The sequence below is a fragment of the Phoca vitulina genome, unplaced genomic scaffold (genome assembly GCF_004348235.1).
Source record: "Phoca vitulina isolate PV1807 unplaced genomic scaffold, GSC_HSeal_1.0 scaffold1, whole genome shotgun sequence".
Classification (NCBI taxonomy): Eukaryota; Metazoa; Chordata; class Mammalia; order Carnivora; family Phocidae; genus Phoca; species Phoca vitulina.
The window spans coordinates 43,378,997-43,393,624 of record NW_022589704.1 but is presented as its reverse complement, the minus strand read 5'-3'; the positions used below and the strand labels follow the sequence as shown (position 1 = coordinate 43,393,624).

The 14,628-nt window shown below is 38.0% G+C and overlaps 1 protein-coding gene across 4 annotated transcripts in view; it reads left to right on the top strand.

The window, feature by feature from the left end:
- The window catches only part of NAB1 (NGFI-A binding protein 1), a 48,395-nt gene that overhangs the window by 8,800 nt on the left and 24,967 nt on the right, over positions 1-14,628 (top strand). For all 4 annotated transcript variants that reach the window (XM_032406068.1, XM_032406079.1, XM_032406051.1 and 1 more), the window contains exon 2: positions 2,024-2,861. In XM_032406068.1, the coding sequence (XP_032261959.1) occupies positions 2,043-2,861 (819 nt within the window). In that variant the 5' untranslated portion in view covers positions 2,024-2,042. The remainder of the gene's footprint in view (positions 1-2,023; positions 2,862-14,628) is intronic.

Sequence of the window (14,628 nt, the reverse complement as noted above, 5' to 3'; positions counted from 1 at the left end):
AACATGTTTGTGTCTCTTAAATGGAAGTACTTGGCCAACTCCTCTTCGTATGTGGGAGGTCTCCAGGCAACTGTGAATAACTTTTAAAGGCTGCTAAGAGGTCAAGAAGTACTTTGCTGGGTCTTGTTCTGTCTCTTTAAAAGCAGGCTTCTTGGTCTTGATTGGGCCCTAAAATTATGTTTCTTCCCTCACTCTGTCTTAGGCTCTCTGTTGCTTCTTTGGAGGGCTCTTCCACCCTCCTCTGCTCCATCCTTTATCTCTAACCCTTATACACACTGAGATTCCAGTCTGTTACTTTGCATGCAGGGCAGATCTATTGAAGCATTCTACCTTGCACCATTTTCAGGTGCCAAATGTTTATTTTTTATAGCGAGAGCAGGAACACAAGCAAGGGGGAGTGGGAGAGGGAGAGGGAGGAAGCAGGCTTCCCGCTGATCACAACCTGAGCCGAAGGCAGACACTTAACGACTGAGCCACCCAGGCACCCCCAAGTGCCAATGTTTAAAAGAGAATCCCATCATCCTGATTTTTTCTGTACCCCGATGCCTGTCGCAGTTCTTAGACTCTCACAGATGTAATCCCATGGTCAATCTATTACTCTTTTCTTCATGGACTCACAAAAAAGTATCAAAAAATGGTAGCCATTTCCTTTCCTTCATCACTTGTACCTAAGTGATCACCAAATCTTGTCATTTATTTCTTCGAATTTTTCCTGCTTTTTTTCTCAGTTCTTAAATATACCACCTATCTTCTCACCTCCAATTCACACTGAAATCCATTTTCCTCTGCCTACCAGACTAATCTGGCTAACTTTTCTTTATAAAATGGGAATTACTATACCAGTTTCGCAGGGCTGCTGCAAGGATTACAGATCTTTTTTTTTTTTTAAGATTTTATTTATTTTTTGACAGAGAGAGAGACAGCAAGAGAGGGAACACAAGCAGGGGGAGTGGGAGAGGGAGAAGCAGGCTTCCTGCTGAGCAGGGAGCCCGATGTGGGGCTCGATCTCAGGACCCTGGGATCATGATCTCAGCCAAAGGCAGATGCTTAACGACTGAGCCACCCAGGTGCCCCAGGATTGCAGATCGTCTTGACTTACAGTTGGGGTTACATTCCAGTAAACCTATCATACGTTGAAAAATGTTATGAGTTGCATTTAGTGCACCTAACTTACTGATCATCATAGCTTAGCCCAGCCCACCTTAAATGTGCTCAGAACACTTACCTTACCTTGCAGTTGGGCAAAATCATCTAACACAAAGCCTATTTTATAGTAAAGTGTTGAATATCCCATGTAATTTATTGAATACTGTTCTGAAAGTGAAAAACAATGGTTGGTATGGGTACGGAATGATTGTAAGCACATCGGTGGTTATCCTCAATTGTGAGGCTGACTGGGAGCTTTGGCTCACTCTTGTTACCTGGCATCACGAGTATCACTAGCCCAGGAGAAGATCACAATTCAAAATGGTATGGTTTCTACTCAGTGCGTGTGGCGTTCACACCATCATAAAGTTGAAAAAGCGTTAAGTCGAACCTGTAGGTTGGGGGCCATCTGTAGATGTAAAGTGTTTATCGTGTTGTCTGATGCAAAATAAGTATTCAGCAAATGGTAGCATAAAATACTTATTACCTCCTGAATTTGATGATTCTTCGCTTCACCTTCCATACCGTGGAAGCAAGCAGTAAAGTGAATAGTCAAAAATACGGGATGTAGAGCCCTGTGAGAGCTTTGGTTTGAGTCCTTAGACTTCTGCTTAAGCAGTTGTGAGATTTCAGGCAAATTACTTATATTCTTTATATTTTTCATTTTAAAATGGAAACAATTATACTGACCACTAGGATTGGTAGAAGAAAATGAGATAACTTTTGTGGAGGGGGAATGCTTCCTTAACAGCTGCTTTGCAGATGCGCCTTGTTTTTGTTCTTCCCATACTGCATTTGTGAATCCTGTAGTGTCTGACAAGGAGGTGTAAGAATTTCGGAGCAAGTGTGATGAGTGTTTCCTCTCTTCTTCTTGCAGGTTAAGTCCATCCACAGTAATGGCCGCGGCCTTACCCAGGACCCTGGGGGAGTTGCAGCTGTATAGAATCTTACAAAAAGCCAATCTGCTTTCTTACTTTGATGCCTTTATTCAACAAGGTGGCGATGATGTGCAGCAACTCTGTGAAGCCGGAGAAGAGGAATTCTTGGAAATCATGGCACTTGTGGGCATGGCTAGCAAACCCCTTCATGTCCGAAGGCTACAGAAGGCTTTGAGAGACTGGGTTACAAACCCCGGCCTTTTCAATCAGCCACTGACTTCCCTGCCTGTCAGTAGCATACCCATCTATAAGTTACCAGAGGGGTCACCAACGTGGCTGGGAATATCCTGCAGCAGTTACGAAAGGAATAGCAATGCCCGGGAACCTCATTTAAAAATCCCCAAGTGCGCTGCCACCACCTGTGTGCAGAGCCTGGGACAGGGGAAATCCGACGTGGTGGGGAGCTTAGTGCTGCACGGTGTCGCTGAGTCCAGACTCTGGCAAGGCCACCATGCCACCGAGAGCGAGCACAGCCTCTCCCCAGCCGACCTGGGCTCCCCGGCTTCCCCGAGAGAAAGCAGCGAGGCGCTGGATGCCGCCGCCGCGCTCTCTGTGGCCGAGTGTGTGGAGCGGATGGCCCCCACGCTGCCGAAAAGTGACTTGCATGAAGTGAAAGAGCTGCTAAAAACCAACAAGAAGTTGGCCAAAATGATTGGTCACATCTTTGAGATGAGTGATGATGATCCACACAAAGAGGAGGAAATTCGAAAATACAGTGCAATATATGGCAGGTTTGACTCAAAGAGAAAGGATGGGAAACATCTCACGCTTCATGAGGTAAAAGCCCACGTTTTTCTTTGTACGTATGTGGTGTGTTTTGCTTCTTAGAGGTAAGTTTGGAAATATTTTGCAGCAAAGGAGATGCGCTCCCTGAAAACAGTATTAAACACCTTTAGGTGTTAGCAAAATATTAACTCTTTCAGGAAAATAGACCATATTTATTGTGTTAGGGTGTTTTTGTGTTGAACTCAAACGTGCTGAGCATTGGAGCTACAGTGTAGGGTGACTTTTGGAAAAGTGTCAGAATTTAAGCAGTGAAAGCATAAAGTCTTTGCACTTAAGGGCAGTTTGTTTTTTAATTAAGAAATAAAATAGGATTTTCAATTATAACCATTCATTTAAAGGGCATTTGGGGCGCCTGCGTGGCTCAGTCAGTTAAGCATCTGACTCTTGATTTCGACTCAGGTCATGATCTCAGGGTCATGAGATCGAGCCCTGCGTAGGGCTCCACGCTGGGCCTGGAGCCTGCTTAAGATGTCTCTGCCCCTCCCCTCCGTCTTTTAAATAAATAGGTAGATAGATCAATAGATAGCATTTTTGTAGATTTTAGAAAAAAAATGTGTAAGAAAATGACCAGAACTCAAAAGTAATTTTCAGCTAGCATAGACAATAAAATTATATTAGATGAATGTTGTAAGTATTATTATGGGTTTGAAAATTGTTTTGGTTTGACATTTGGCATTAAAATTCTCATCATTGTATATTTGTAGCACTCTATCCAGAAATATTCTCCTTGAGTAGAAGAATGCATACATATCTCTTTTGCATGTATTCCCTTTTTCTTCTAGTCCATCTGGTCAGTGCATCATTTTTACGATGGAGCTCAAGTATAAGCTTAAGTCTGTTCTGATATGTTTTCCCACAAGTAGAATGACCTTCCCTTTCCTTTCCATTTTTACCCCTACATACACTACTGTCGTAACTTCATTTTATTGTACTTATTTGTAGACTAGTCTGTTCCTCACAGTATACTTTGGTTTTCTTCAAGGCAGAGATAATGTCTCATTCATTTTTATATCCTCAGAGTCTAACACCACTATACATGCTTGGCAAATAAATGCATTTTCAAAGTTAAAAAGGCTATTTTATTTTAATTAATTTATTTTTTAAAATTTTATTATGTTATGTTAGTCACCATACATTACATCATTAGTTTTTGATGTAGTGTTCCATGATTCATTGTTTGCATATAACATCCAGTGCTCCATGCAATACATGCCCTCTTTAATACCCATCACCAGGCTAACCCATCCCCCCACCCCCCTCCCTTCTGTAACCCTCAGTTTGTTTCCTGGAGTCCAGAGTCTCTCATGGTTTGTCTCCCTCTCTGATTTATCCCCCTTCATTTTTCCCTTCCTACTATCTCTCTTTTTTTTTTAAACATATAATGTATTATTTGTTTCAGAGGTAAAGGTCTGTGATTCATCAGTCTTACACAATTCACAGTGCTCACCATAGCACGTACCTTCCCCAATGTCTATCACCCAGCCACCCCATCTCCCGCACCGCCCCACCCCTCCAGCAACCCTCAGTTTGTTTCCTGAGATTAAGAATTCCTCGTATCAGTGAGATCATATGATACTTGTCTTTCTCTGATTGACTTATTTCGCTTAGCGTAATACCCTCTAGTTCCATCGACATTGTTGCAAATGGCAAGATTTCGTTGTTGTTGTTTTTTTTTGATGGTTGCATAATATTCCTGTGTGTGTGTGTGTGTCTGTGTGTGTGTGTATACACCACATCGTCTTTATCCATTCATCTGTTGGACATCTAGGCTCTTTCCATAGTTTGGCTATTGTGGACATTGCTGCTATAAACATTGGGGTGCGCGTACCCCTTCGGATCACTATATTTGTATCTTTGGGGTAAATACCCAGTAGTGTAATTGCTGGGTCGTAGGGTAGCTCTATTTTCAACTTTTTGAGGAACCTCTCTACTGTTTTCCAAGGTGACTGCACCAGCTTGCATTCCCACCAACAGTGTAGGAGGGTTCCCCTTTCTCCGCATCCTCACCAACATCTGTCATTTCCTGACTTGTTGATTTTAGCCATTCTGACTGGTGTGAGGTGGTATCATATTGAGGTTTTGATTTGGATTTCCCTGATGCTGAGCGATGTTGAGCACTTTTTCATGTGTCTGTTGGCCATTTGGATGTCTTATTTGGAAAAATGTCTGTTCATGTCTTCTGCCCATTTGTTGATTGGATTCTTTGTTCTTTGGGTGTTGAGTTTGATAAGTTCTTCATAGATTTTGGATACTAGCCCTTTATCTGATATGTCATTTGCAAATATCTTCTCCCATTCTGTCGGTTGTCTTTTGGTTTTGTTGACTGTGTCCTTTGCTGTGCAAAAGCTTTTTATCTTGATGAAGTCCCAATAGTTCATTTTTGCCCTTGCTTCCCTTCCTTTGGCGATGTTCCTAGGAAGAAGTTGCTGCGGCTGAGGTCGAAGAGGTTGCTGCCTGTGTTCTCCTCTAGGATTTTGATGGATTCCTGTCTCACATTTAGGTCTTTCATCCATTTTGAGTCTATTTTTGTGTTTGGTGTAAGGAAATGGTCCAGTTTCATTCTTCTGCATATGGCTGTCCAATTTTCCCCACACCATTTGTTGAAGAGACTGTCTTTTTTCCATTGGACATTCTTTCCTGCTTTGTCGAAGATTAGTTGACCATAGAGTTGAGGGTCTATTTCTGGGCTCTCTATTCTGTTCCATTGATCTATGTGTCTGTTTTTGTGCCAGTACCATACTGTCTTGATGATGACAGCTTTGTAATAGAGCTTGAAGTCTGGAATTGTTATGCCACCAGCTTTGCTTTTCTTTTTCAACATTTCTCTGGCTATTCGGGGTCTTTTCTGGTTCCATACAAATTTTAGGATTATTTGTTCCATTTCTTTGAAAAAAGTTGATGGTATTTTGATAGGGATTGCATTGAATGTGTAGATTGCTCTAGGTAGCATTGACATCTTCACGGTATTTGTTCTTCCAATCCATGAGCATAGAACGTTTTTCCATTTCTTTTGTGTCTTCCTCAATTTCTTTCATGAGTATTTTACAGTTTTCTGAGTACAGATTCTTTGCCTCTTTGGTTAGATTTATTCCTAGGTATCTTAAGGTTTTGGGTGCAATTGTAAATGGGATTGACTCCTTAATTTCTTGTCTTGTTGTTGGTGTATAGAAATGCAACTGATTTCTGTGCATTGATTTTATATCCTGCCACTTTACTGAATTCCTGTATGAGTTCTAACAGTTTTGGGGTGGAGTCTTTTGGGTTTTCCACATAAAGTATCCTATCATCTGCAAAGAGTGAGAGTTTGACTACTTCTTTGCCAATTCGGATGCCTAAAAAGGCTATTTTATTGCTAAATTTTTTATAGCATTTATCCCGTAGAAGAAATAAATCCTGTAGAAGAAATAAAATGTTCATTTGAATGTAGTATTCCATGTAGGAAACATTAGATTTTCCCCCTCAGACTTTTACTTTAACACAGAAAAGACTATATACTTATTGCAAAAATACTCAGTTATTACAAAAGGATGTAAAGTAATTGAACCTGTAAACTTTCAGATAGTTTTCTTTATGTATGCAAATAAGGGATATTTGGCACACTATCCTCTGAATTCCCCTTTAAAAAAAAAAAAACTTATAACACTATACTCACCGTACAGTATACTATTAGGTATCTTTCCAAGTGAATACACCTAGAGTTACCTTTTTTATTTTGAGGTTTCGTTGTATTCCATAATGTGAATGTACCATTATTTATTCATCTGAACCATTTATTTGGTGTCATTTAGGATGGTTCTATTTTTTTGATACTACATATGGTGGTATATGAATACATACTCCTTGATAGACAGACTTGGGCATGTTTTTCTATAGAATAGAGTCCAACATGTAAAATTATGGGATCAAAGAATATAGATTTAATATTTTAGTAGATACTGTTAATTGCCTTCTAAAACTGCAACGTCTATAATTCCATTATCACATGCAAGTGTCCATTTCTCCACACTCTTGCTAATACTGCATTTATCATTCTTTTTAATCTTTGTCAGTCTTAACAGGTGAAAAATTTTCATTGCTCAAATTTACTTTATTTAGTGAGGATGAATATCTTTTTATAACAGACATCCAATTTTATGTTCTTATCATTTGTTTTAATGTTTTAATTGTTTAATGTTTTAATTTGTTTAATGTTTAATTTGTTTAATGTTTAATTGTTTAATGTTTGGATTTGTTTTTCTTACCTCTAAAAAATTTGATTGGTTGGAACTTTTTATATTTTAAGGATATTAACCTTTTGTCTTATGTTGTGAACATTTTCCCAGATTATCATTTGTCCTTTGACCTTTCAGACTCATTTGCCATGTGGAAGTTTAATTTTATGTAGTAATATTTATTGATCTTATCCTGTATGATTTCATTAGTCTAATTATTCCCCTACCAGTATAGAGTTCCATTAATTACTGTAGCTAAGTAATATATTTTGATATCTGGAAAGGCAAGTGTTCCTTCAATAGTCAAGAGGTTTGTAGCTTCTATTTTTTTAGGTGGTCGTGCATTTCTCCTTCCAAATGAAACTTTTATTTTTATTTTATTAAAAGATGTTTATTTATTAGAGAGAGAGAGAGCATGAGCAAGGGGAGGGGCAGAAAAGGGTAAAGGAGACTCCCCACCGAGTGGGGGAACCGGCCGCGGACCTTGATCCCAGGAGCCAAAGATCATGACCTGAGCCAAAGTCAGACGCGCAACCTACTGAGCCACCCAGGCGCCCCCAAATGAAATTTGTAATGCATTTATTAAATTTCCCAAAAATTTTTACTGGTATTTTTATTACAAATTCCTTAAAGGTATGGATTAATTTGGGAAAAACTGACATTTATAATAACGAAAACTCCCATACAGTAGTATAGTATATATATTTACATATTTAGATCTTTTATATTTCTCAGTAATTTTATAGTTCTTTATTCACATATCACATAGGTTTTGCACATTTCTTGTTAGGTCAAAAACTACGTAGTATAGGGGTTGCCTGGGTGGCTCAGTCCTTAAGCGTCTGCCTTCTACTCAGGTCATGATCCCAGGGAGCCCCACATCGGGCTCCCTGCTCTGCGGGAAGCCTGCTTCTCCCTCTCCCACTCCCCCTGCTTGTGTTCCCTCTCTCGCTGTGTGTCAAATAAATAAATAAAAATCTTTATTAAACAAAAAAAAAACTGTAGTATATATATACATATTAAATGTCTGTTCTAGATATTTAAGCTTTTATTTTGTTTAATAGAGAATATGCAAATATATAAGATTTAAAAGGGATATAATTGTAAATGAAATTTTTTTCCACTTTTTAAAAAATTACTGTCCCTGGCTGATTTTTGTATATTAATCTTGTTTTCAGCAATTTCACTATCATCTTTTTAAATAAATGCTTTTAGATGTGAATGCATACTGGAGCTTAAAATAAGGAAATTGGTTAGCAAAATGTTTTAAGTAACAGAGAATCTGTGATTTGATCTATTTTGGGCATATCCTTTTGCAATTGTCCTATGTATTGTTGCCATACAGTAACTGACTCACAAGAACATAGGAATCCATCTAGAAAACACACTTAGCATTATAATTCAGACACACCTTGATACTTCATTACCCATGAATTAATGGAGGAATCTACCAAAAGGCTATTATGGTTGTCATTAATAGAAAACAAGGGGCAAAACATGCCAATTTCAGTTTCATGCTTTAATCTAGTTTTAATATAATTTTTTAAATGGCACACAAAGTTGAGTCAGTATTTTTATCAAAGTGAAAGTATGTTAAAGAGATGACTTTAATAAACCAAATCAACCTCACTTTTTTTTCTTTTTTAAGTCCTAACCTACTTTTAAAAAATAGAAAAATTATTTCACACTTGGCTTTTGCTAAAGGGTTCTTTGCTTCTTTGGATAAATAGGTACAGATGGTATTTAGGTAATGAGATTATCATGAGTTTCCCAAAATAAGAGAACACTCAAAATGAATGCTAGTAGGCTGAGATGTGGGGGTGGGGGCTTTAGAATATGTGGCTTGTATTTTTGAAACTTAGACCACTTGTTATTTGTAACTCAAGTATGTGAATCTGATCCAAAAATACAGTTTAAGATAGATGTTTATGAATCAGGACGCTTCCTTCAAACTAGTAACCATTCAGCAGCTTGGTGGAAATTATGAAATCTTGAGAGAATTAAAAGAAAGGAGGTATTACATTAAGTGTACTTCTAGGTATGATAATTTCACATTTTCTCACTTGACTATTTAAAATGAGTGAAAGATATTTGAGTTTTTCTAAATTCCTAACATTAAAGAACAATACTGGTTTGTCTTCAGTTTCCAAATAAGGAAATATATGACTCATTGTTAAGTCACTGTTAGTATTTGAGAGTTTTCTTCCTATTACACCCTGTGGACACTGTTCTTTCATCTTTCAAGGCCTACAGCTGTAATACGTAGGTCATAAGTGGATGAAAATCAAAAAGTTATCTACACCTGAAAACATTTTTTCAACTCTAAAAGTATATAAAATTCTTTTTCTTGTATGCATTTTTATACTTGTTTCCAAATGTACTGTATATCAGGCAGTAAAGAATTATGAAATTAATCATTGTTATAATAAACACTGTTTTTTTTCTTAAAGCTAAAGAATCAGCTATGGTCTTAGTACCTGGCTAGGTATGGCCTGGTTTATAGGAGTCAGACCATGAAGATAGTGTGAGTGGCTGGGCCTAGAACCACACTCATTGTTGATGTGAGGCAGGTGCTAAGGGACAAACCCCCAAAGTATTAGAAAGATGTCCAGGCAGGCAGAATGTATCATCTCTCCAGAGATGTGTTATGTGGTAAGCTAGACAAGCAGAGTGTGTGTCAGATCTTAAATCAATGAATGGATGAGAGAGAAACTGAAAGTTGAGAATAGCAAGGCAGTGGAGAATGTAGGAACTTGTAATATTCAGAAATACAAGCAAGTAGGCAGCTTGGCATTATAGAATATTTGTCCAATAGCAACTTCTAATCAAAGAGTTCTGGAACTCAAAGATGGGAAGAGGAGGATGTAGAGTCAGTGGGTAAGTTGTAGACCTCCTGGAAATTCTACAGGAACTGAAGTGCGTGTGTTACTATAAGGACCTAGGCCCGTAGAATATGCTACATTTAGGTCAGTTTTCCTTGTAGTGTTGAGAAGTCAAGGCTGAAGCTTTCAGAGGAGTCAAGCCTTCTTAGTTTTGAGAGGGGAGGACTCTTGAATCTGGGAACCCCATAGACCTGAACACATTAATAGTAAGTTATGATGCTTTATTCTAAACTCTTAGAATGCGTAGATTTCAGCATCAAATACTTGAAAAGAAATGTGGGTTTTTTTTTTTTTTATCATTTTAAAAAATGGATTATAGGACTATCAGGGTAGTCTGTTTTTGAGTCATCTTGGTAAGTTACATTTTTCTAAATATGTCCATTTCATCTTAAGTTTTCAAACTTATTATCATAAAGTTGTTTTTACTTTTTAAGACCTAATATTGTTTGTCCATTTATCTTTTTTTTAAGATTTGTTTATTTGAGAGTGTGTGTACGCATGAGTGGGGGGAGGGGCAGAGGGAGAGAATGTTCAAGTGGGACTCCTTCCCACAACCTGTGAGATCATGATCTGAGCCAAAACCAAGAGTCCAAAGCTTAACCAACTGAGCCACCCAGGCGCCCCCAGTTGTCTCTTTTTTTCCCTGATCAATTTTGCCAGAGGTTTGTCTGTTTTTATTCCTCTTTTCCGGGGTGTGCAAACTACAGCCTGTGGGCCAAATGTGGCCCACCTCCTGGTTTTGCAATAAATTGTTATTAGAACACAGCCAGGCCAATTTGTGTATGTGTTGTCTGTGGCTGCTTTTGAGCTACAACCTCAGAGTTGAGTAGTTGTAACAAAGACTATTTGGCCTGTTAAGCCTAAAATCTTTACCATCTGATCTTTTACAGAAAAAGCTTTCTAACTCCTGATCTTTTTGAAGGAGGAACTTTTGGCTTAGTTGATATTCTTAGTTGATATCTTAGTTGTGCTGTGTCTATGTGTGTGTTCACTTACACTTTCTTAGGGTTCTTTATTGTTCCTTTCTAACTTAAATTGGGTACCTATTAGTTCATTGATGTTTAGCTGTTCTTCTTTTCTAATGTAAGCAATTAAGGCTATAAATTCTCACTATATACTGATTTGGTGTAATTCCCAAAGTTTTGGTATGAAGTCCCCCCCCATTACTTCTCTTTTTATTTATGATTTCTTACCCATGAATTATCATTTCCAAATATGAGGGCTGTTCCTTAATTTTTTCTTTTTTTTTTTTAAGATTTTATTTATTTATTTGACAGAGAGACAGCGAGAGAGGGAACATAAGCAGGGGCAGTGGGAGAGGGAGAAGCAGACTCCCCGCCGAGCAGGGAGCCCGATGGGGGGCTCGATCCCAGGACCCTGGGGTCATGACCTGAGCTGAAGGCAGACACTTAACCACTGAGCCACCCAGGCGCCCCCTTAATTATTTTTCTAATGATTTTTAAGTGAATTACATTGTGGTCAGAGCACATGGTTTGCATATATTAAAATTTGTTGAGATTTTAGTTACGGCTCAGTATGTGGTCACTGTTTTTTATGTGTTTCTGCAGGTAGAGCGGTCTGTATGTGTCTATTTTAACAAGCTTATTCTAAAGCTTTTGTGTGTGTGAAAATCAACTACTGTGATTGTGGAGTTGTCTGTTTCTCTTTGTATTTTGCAGTAACTATTAATCTTTAATACCCCATTTTGCTTTAAAAGCCTATTTTGTTTGATGATAATATAAGTACATGTGTTTTTTTTTGTTAGTAATTGCTTGTTACATCTTTTTACCATTCTTTTACTTTCAGTTTTTCTGAATCCATGTTTTACATACATCTCTTATAAATACCAATAGTTGAATTAAAAAAAAAAAACCTAGGCAAATTTTGTCTTTTAACTGGAACATTTGGCCTATTTACATTTTTTAAAATGACCAATATTTTGAATTTATTTCCCTTATTTTATTTTGTATTTCTGTCCCTCCCTCTCTTTAGATCTGATTTACTATCTGGACTTAGTTTCCTTTAGCCTGAAGTACATCATGTAGAATTTTCTTAACGGAGGCCTACTGATGGCAGATTCTGTCCTACCGCAACCCACTGGAAAACCTCTTTATTTTGCCCTCATTCTTAATTGCTGTTTATTCTGGCTATCAAATTCTATATTGTCAGTTAACTTCCCTTAGTAATTGAAGATATTTCCTTGGCTTTTGGTTTTTATTGTTGTGTTTACAAGTCAATAGTTGTTTTTTTGAAATCTGTTTGCCTCTGCCCCAGTTTTTTCTCTCCTTCTGATTTCTCAGTTCTTGGTGTTTTTTTACTGTATTATTCTTTAGTCATATTTTCAACTCTTTTTATTTTTCTCAAGTCTTTGAGGGTCTTATTCTGCTGTCATTCCTGCTGGTTTTTACTTTTGATGTTATTTCTTTGGATGTTTTATGATTTCTGTCTATAACTCCTAATTCTTGGAACTGTGGGAATGTTTTGAGGCCTAGGAAGAAAATTGATTATTCTAGAGGTTATTTGCTTTTGCTTCTACCAGGCACCTGTTTTCTGCACAACACAACTCTAGAACCCTGTGAAAAAAATTCTCAGCCCACATTGTGTGAATTGGGGCTGAAAATCATGTGAGGGCTCATTTGGGGGGGGGGGGGGGTTTATGAAATCTCAAGGGAGTATCTTCTGTTTTCTCCTATTCAGTAACGGGGTTCAAGACAGGTAATTTCCCTTGCATTCTCCTGGGAGTACAGGTGTATTTCTAATTCAGGCTACCAGTGGGTGTGTAGTGGTTTGGGATTTCAGCTTTGTGGAGGGAGGGGTGGATCCTGGGTTTTTCCTCCTATTCTCTTCCCACACTAATCAACCCTATGAGGTTGTGAAGCTTAGGGTCATTTGGTTTAGCAACTGTCCTCAACTTGCTCCCTTTGAGATACTGTCTTCATTTATTTTAGCCCGAACAGAATAGTCCTTACAGTTGTCTTGCTGGTTTATTGATGCATTTAAGATATTTTTCTCCTCCCATTTTTATCCAACATTTTTAGTTGTTTTCTATGAGGAGGACAATCATTCCCTCCCTGTGCTGGAAATGAAAGCCTTGATTGCCTTTTGAGCCTCCCTATCACACAGCATTCTCATGGTATTTTTATGCTAACAATACCAAATGGAAAGTCACAGTCATTTGATTGTTAAAGGCTATAATTTTAACTACCAGTAAAGAAAACTTTTAAGTCTAGTTATAAATGATAGAAAGCTAACTTTAAGAAATATTTAACATAAAAATATGAATCGAATTTTGGTATTTTTAGCCATAAAAAAGAGGAATTGGAGGAAGTAAACCAATTAGAATATCTATTTTACATTTTTAACAGAACTAGAAACTTAGGGGTACCTGGATGGCTCAGTTGGTTAAATATCTGACTCTTGATCTCAGCTCAGGTCTTGATCTCAGGGTCGTGAGTTCAAGCCCCACCTTGAGCTCCACACTGGGCATGATGCCTACTTAAAAAAACTAGAAACTTAGAATTTTTACTTCTTTTTTTTTTTTTTAAACTTTAAGTAGGCTCCCACACCCAGTGTGGGACTCATGACCCTGGGATCAAGAGTCACATGCTCCACCAACTGAGCCAGCCAGGTGCCCCTAGAAACTTAAAATTTTTAAAAAGCTAGTATGGTACTGCAGTGACTACTATATTAGAGTATTTGTATAATTTAAAAAAATACATCATAATACTTATTTAATTATTAACAATTTGGGGTGTAAAATACAGAAAACACCAACAGAAAATATATTTTTGAGAGGGAACCCTTAAGAGTCAGCTTCTTATTACAACTTGGGGTAAGCTATAGTTATTTCTGCAGCCTCAGTTTTATTTTTATTTTATTTTTTAAAGATTTTATTTATTTATTTGAGAGAGACAGAGACAGACATAGCGAGAGAGAGCACAGGTGGGGAGGAGAGGGAGAAGCAGGCTCCCCGCTGAGCAGGGAGCCCAACATGGGGCTCGATCCCAGGACCCTGGGATCATGCCCCGGGCTCAAGGCAGACGCTTAACTGACTGAGCCATGGGCGCCCCTGCAGCCTCAGTTTTAATACCCGAAGTCTCCCTAAGGGCTTGGAGAGCTCAGTCTACTTTTTGATCTCTTGAAGCCTGAATTCAGTAACAATATGTGTTATGTTTGTGTTTTTGGTTTCTGGTAGGATGATGGGATACTAGAACACTGTTCTCAGTTTATGTTGAAAGGTTATTTTCTGTGGTTGTGCATAAGGTGGTACCTCTGAAATGTTGTCATTTAAAATACCTTACCGACAATCACAAGTTCTCCGTACAAATTAAGGGTATGAGTACAAGAAAGAAAGGGCTACATAAAGAGGGGTTTGAGAAGGTCTTCAAGGTCATTGTAGCTACTGCTTTGCTGAAAAGGGGAGAAGACTGAAAATACATTGTTCCTATTATGCTTTCATGGCCTGGGTTTATTATAACCTTGTCCGTAGCAAAATTATTTGAGAATTAGACAATGTAAATTACAGGTAGAAATCTGGGGAGGGGGATGTTAGATATATGATTTATATCATACACCATAACACATTCTAAATGGTTTCAGTAGTTAAGTGGAAAAAATAAAATTATTAGGCTAAATTGCAGGAAAACATTCGTGTATTATTAGGGT